Consider the following 6,165-nt stretch of genomic DNA (forward strand, 5'->3'; position numbering starts at 1 on the left):
AGAGAAGTGGCATTATCACAGTCGATCGTGCGACCCTCGAATCCGCTGAGCGAGCTGCATGTCCTGAACAAAGAGGGTGACCCTTTTGGCGTGCAGACAGCAGAGGTAAGAATCTTCAAAGAGTCGCACCAGAAAGGCTTCAGCTGCCTGTGCAAAATAAAAAAAACACACATAAGAGACAGTCAGATCTTCTCCATGGGTTGCTGATGTTAGCCCTGATTTCTGCAGCATTAGACTGAGTGCAGGATGACGTGGCGAGTCATGGATGCCCTGCACTCACAGGATGTCCTCAGTCTTCCTTCCAGGTTAAATGACACTGGGTGCAATTCAACCCTGAAAGACTCTGAACATCCAATGTCAGAAAGGAATCACTGCAGGGGTCAGCACAGGAGAGGTGGTGAGCATTGAGCCAGAGCTATTTTTTTTAAAGCCCATTTCCATCTTTGTGAAGGTATTTTTTTATGTCAAAACATATGCCAGCAATATGCTGGGGCAGTGCTGGGGCACCATTACAAAAATGTTATTTAATAGAAAAATCTGTGTAAAGAGCTGTAAAAGTAGTTTGTGGAAGGAGCTTCCTGTGCTGGGACCAGTCACCCCAGAGCACACTGTGTATGTTCTAGGTGACTGGTCCCAATACTTCCTGCTTTCGGGCAGAACTGATATCACCACAACGCACTCTCTGCTTTCAGAAATCCCCGATATTGAACCTGACTGGTCTTTCCCTGACCCATTTTAATGACTAGTATATTAACTGGCTATAAATCATAGGGCTCTTAGATCTGCGGGGCGTGTGCAGGAAAAGAGGTTGAAAGTTTAAAGAGAATGAGGTTATAACTAGGAGGTGCACCGAAATCTAATTTAAGAGCGAAACAGAAAATAAAACATTTGTAAGGCTGAATCCGAAAATATTTTTTTTCTAACCCCTTTAATTTTTTTTTTATCCTTTGGCTGTCGCAGGAGACCAAGCAGGCGGTCCGGGGAGCAGAGCTCAGCCTCCTGTGACACGGCCGACAGCTGACTCCTCCCCCGCTGGTTCGGCCTCTTGTGACAGCTGTCTCCTCCCTGCACCGCTCTCCATCCTAAGTTGCTTGTCACAGGAGGCCGAGCGTAGCGGTGCGGGAGGAGAGCTCGACCGATGGCGGTACTCTCCTTCCTGCCCCGCTCGGCCTCCCGAAAGTTTCTGTCCCCCAACGCTGCTGTGTCAGAGGGGGACACAGAGCAGTGCAGAGCGAGGAGGAGGTGAACCATTTTAGTCCGTTATGTTTCGGTGGCTGAAATTTCGGTGCATCCCTAGTTCTGATACTTCCATACTCTAGCCAAAACCAAAAAGAAAATCTGTCTTTAGATACACTTCAATAAAGTTTTCTGCTGCCTATGACAAAATACTGACCTCCTGTAATGCCATGATTGCCATACTCTGCCACATGTATGGCACGCCACAAGCAAACTCCATGCAGACTTCTCTCACCTGCACAAGCATAAAAACAAATATAAATTATACAAAAAAAAAAAAGGAAATAAAAAAATATATAATAATAATTCACTCTGCCCACTCCACTCATTCCTGGCTGATGTCCAGATACCGTCCCAAAAGGAACCCTCTTGCTCCTCACACAACTTGCTCCTTGCCCCACCCTCACGCCATCACATCCAGGACTCTCCCGATCTTAGGAATTCCCTTCCACATGCCGCTCAGCAGTCTTTTAACGCTCGCAATCGTCAAACCATTGCTGAGCTCCTGAAAATTCTATGTACCTAGCTGGTATTCTGAGCTATTGGCTACAATACTTAAAAAAAAAATCTATGTATTTTTAAAGATATTGGAAAAGACTTTGAGGGGAATTTATCAAAACTGGAGCAGCTGTGCAGGACAACCAATCAGTTTCCTTCAGTTTCAAGTCTCAACTGAACAAACTGAAGAGAGAAGCTGATTGGAACTGACTATAGCAGGGGTAGGCAAACTCCAGCCGAGGTAAAGCTAGAAATCCCGTCGTTCATCTGCCTCGGAGTCATGCCTGTGGTTGTCAGAGTCTTGCAATGCTTCATGGGATTTGTAGTGCCGCCATTGCCTACCCCTGCTTTATAGTATTCCACTTCGCTCTTCCTCTGACTGCTGCATCAAAAGGTAGATGAGGGGCGGAGCAGCTGGGCCAGCACCAAGAGTAATGAGATACCCACAGAAGCGGAGAGGGCTATGGCATGCAAGAGGGCTATGGCAGGAGGCTGTTTGTTTTTAATTAACTTTCCTGAAGTAGTGAATCACTTGCCCCTCCCTTTTAGATTGTAAGCCCTCAGGGACAGGACCCTCCTTACCATCTTGTCTTGAATTGTATTGTGATTGCAATGTCTTCCTTATATTGTAAAGTGCTGTGCAAACCGTTGGCGCTATATACATCCTGTATCATAAATAAATAATAATAATTTTCTAGCTAGTTAAAGTAGAACTATGGGGTCAGTGTTTTTCCCCATAGTTCTCCTAAGGGTCACGGGAGGACACATAACTAGCGTCCTCCAGTCACCCTAAGCTTAGTATATCACGAGCTACAGCTCGCCGTATACTGAGACGCCGCAGCCGGGATGGATCCCGACATCACTGTCGATTTTCACCCAGCTGCGTGATTGACAGCTGGCTCTGCCTATCTAGAGGCAGAGCCAGCTGTACCCGCCCCCTCCCCCATCCGTTTCGCCAGTCAGCGCTGGAGGATCGGACAGGGAGGGGCGGGAAATCCCTGAAGGGAGCCGTGAGTGAGTCACCGCTCTCTGCAGGGATAGATCGAGAAGTGAGCGAAACGTCTTCAAGAAAAATACAGCAAGTCCAGTTGCCTTGACTTATTTTTTTTACAGATATCCGATGACCTGGATGAATGAGAACCTTCACAGACTCTCTTGGTGATATCTCTGCACTGAGTTACGGGGAGAGCAAACCTGCAGTGCCAATTTTGAGGGGTTCACAACATTGCCGCTGGGTTTATTTAACTAAAGTGCATGTAACCTTTCCTTGTATTAGTTTTGGACAGAGGCGGCAGGGGATAGAACCTCCGGGTAGAATGTATTGCCGTGTGTCTCTATTGGGGAGAGTCGCTGTCTTCATTTGTCCTAGTGACCATCACTCCAGAAGTCCAGCGGTGCAAATCTGCTCCAGATTTTGATAAATTCCCTCCAATGTGTAGGACCCACCTAATTTGTATCGCCCTTTACACAGCCAATAAACCATCAGCGATACACTCACCAGTCTGGCGAAGGGGGCTTTTCTTATTAACAGATCTGTTGAATTTTGATATTTTCTGATCTCCATGAGCGCTCGTTTTCCTGGCCGATAACGACGCACAGGTCTGCGGGGTGGGACTTGTCGCCTCCTGCTTGGCGCCGGTGCTGTGTCGTAAAATGTTCATCATTATTTTTTTAGGCTACATTCACACTATGTGTGATTAGATGCGTTTATAATGGTTTCTAAATGCATATACACATGCATCTAACGATTTCCAATGGATCTATTCACACCTTGTGCTTAGATGTTTTCTCACCTGCAGCGAGTTTAGCTGTGTTTAGAAAAACTAGACGTCAGATGTCTTCAGGAATTTTGTTTGAACTTCTAAACGCAAGATGCGTTTATTTGCTGAAATCTCTTTGGCTACTTCAATGGACTGTTTTCAGTGAACCGCAGATGCATGCAAAAGCATATGCATGTAAACGGACATCATTTTAAGTGTGAATGGAGCCTTAAAAGTAGTATTAAACTTTTTTCAAGAATGAATTTAGATCAAACAAACATACATTTCCCAGCAAAGTATTTCTGTACATTTTTGCCAAAGCACTTACAGTCATCATGGATCCAACTCTCTCAGCTTGAATTCCCTGAACTTCCTGTCCAGCACAAGATCACAAGGGACAGCACAGTCTGCAGCAGCCGTCCCCCTCCTAGCATGGAAAAGGGAAATGTGTGTGTGTGTGTGGGGGGGGGGGGGGGGGGGCAGGGAAGTGTCTTGCAGTGTCTGTGTATTTGTGGAGACACAACAGCTTACTAGCACACACAAGGGTGGCTCCTTAGGATCCTGCAAGGGAAAGGGACCACCCAAAAACAGGATATCAGGGGACCAGCTGATTCTGCAGGAAGCTAAAACTTTTAAACATCAAGGAGCAGCTTCCATTGTAAGTGATTTAATAGCATTTTGACCTTAATATCACTTTACATTGTATTCCAATCTAAACAATAAACTTATTTATTTGGGTCTAATAAATAGATAATCAAAAGCATTTGTTACATCTGTGCTAACAAGTAAAAAAAAAAAAAAATCAGTTCTGTGGACATTCCTGTGTTATCTCTAGAAGTCCAGTTAGACCTCCCAGTTCTTAGCATGGACTACAAAGTGATTAGTGCTTATGTTGTACAGAGTGGGAGTGGTGGAGCAGTTTAGCAATAAATTAGGGTTTGTGCTTAACGAAGTGTAACCCTTACCTGCTACCGAACACTGCACAGAAGCTCAGTCTTTGCAAGCAGCAACGACAGCCAGCGACAAGTCCCGGCTGTCATTAAAAGCCTTGGTAAATGCAGCAGGGGGAATGCAAGTAGAGTGAGATGGGCAGGCATGCCATGTACGACCTGTGCACCTTAAAGAGGTTATTTTGTGCATATGTACCGTGCCTAATGTCAGTAACTGAATTAAGTGGACCAAAACTCAAAAGTAAATAATTGCTGCCTTATAGGGAATGCCTAGTAATGCTATTTGTGCCTAAATGACTCCTGAAAAATAGTAGTACCCTTCCTGACATGTGACGGTGCCTTGGCACAGACTCCTAGCTGTATCCAGCTCAGAAGAGGCAACTCCAAGGGCATTATCCAAAAAAGGAAAATACTCACCTCTCCAATTCCACCAGACTGCAGATCAATACAGACATTGGGCGCAGGCTGCAGTGTGCTCCCACTTGTCAAATATCTCTCCAATCAAATACAAACTTAAATGGGTTCTAAAGCCTCCGATTTCTTTGCCTATATCTACTGCTATCAAGCAGTAGATATAGGCAAAAAGTAAAACAAAAACAAAAAACGCGTTAACAGCGGTTTAAACTTACCTAGTTATCGCTGCGCGCTCCCGGGCCGAGAATCCGGAACGGTTCGTGCGGCCGCAAAGCATCTTGGGGACGGACGCATGCGCAGTTCGGATTCTCGGCCGGGAGACGAGCAGAGACGCAAGGTAAGTCTATGGACGCGTGTACCCGCATGCAGAAACCGCTGGATCGGAAGTGCCTGCAAGCAGAGAGGAGTCAGCGCTGGATCGGAGAGCTGCCGCACCGCTGGAGGGACAGATGAAAACATCAGGAAAGAAGAACAAGATCGGAATAAGAGACATAATTTAAGGTAAGTGCTAACATTAACATTGGGGGGAGGGAAAAATGTTTTTGACTTTAATGTCACTTTAAGCCCTCATTCACACGAGTAACAGCCGGCCCGTACAGATCCGTGCTGCGTCCGAGCAGAGACACCCGCACCTGTACGGATGTGCAGCTCTCCCCGGGTCTCACCCACAGATACTCACCCTCCCCTGGTCTCACCCACAGATACTCACCCTCCCCGGGTCTCACCCACTGACACTCACCCTCCCCAGGTTCCCCTGCTATTCCATTCCTTTGTCAGTACCCCGAGTCCTAACACTGTGAAAGCTCCCACAAAAAATGTATATCTCATTCTTACTTGGGGATGGTGGAGGTGGTGCCACTCTCTTAGGAAGTGTTGACTTGCGGCGAGATGACGAGGGTCTGTCAACTGGTCTCATTCTGGCTTTACTTGATAAGCAAGACCCTACAAAGACAGGGAAGGAGACAAAGTTAGAGGGTAACCTTATGTGGGTTAGTTTTATACTGTTGCATTACTGTTTTTTATACTGTTGCATTATCTTTGTGTGTGTGGTACATACATACACAAACACGATTAATTGTAAAGGATTCCAGAGCACTATGGGACAGCTAAACAGAAAACATAAATGCAGCTTGTTTTAAAAAGGAGCGTTACCCAGATCTTTGAATAGACAAATACACCTTTAGAAATGTTGAGTAATGGCAATCTACATAGTTCCATAGTTAGGTTGAAAAGAGACACAAGTCCATCGAGTTTAACCAATCTACAATCACACACTTCTAGATAATTGCTGGCTTTTTATTCTTTGC

General features: G+C 45.7%; 1 protein-coding gene across 1 annotated transcript; it reads right to left on the minus strand.

The window, feature by feature from the left end:
• Positions 1-5,774, minus strand: LOC108786513 (histone H3-like centromeric protein A). Its single transcript, XM_018555831.1, has 4 exons — positions 5,693-5,774; positions 3,233-3,375; positions 1,394-1,471; positions 1-147 (listed from the first exon to the last, which is right to left on the minus strand). The coding sequence occupies exons 1-4, from the start codon at positions 5,772-5,774 to the stop codon at positions 16-18; spliced, it is 435 nt and encodes a 144-aa protein (XP_018411333.1). The 3' UTR covers positions 1-15.
• Between the last annotated feature and the right edge of the window lie 391 nt (positions 5,775-6,165).

This window comes from Nanorana parkeri, unplaced genomic scaffold (genome assembly GCF_000935625.1).
Source record: "Nanorana parkeri isolate BGI_ZX_2015 unplaced genomic scaffold, ASM93562v1 scaffold215, whole genome shotgun sequence".
Taxonomy (NCBI): domain Eukaryota; kingdom Metazoa; phylum Chordata; class Amphibia; order Anura; family Dicroglossidae; genus Nanorana; species Nanorana parkeri.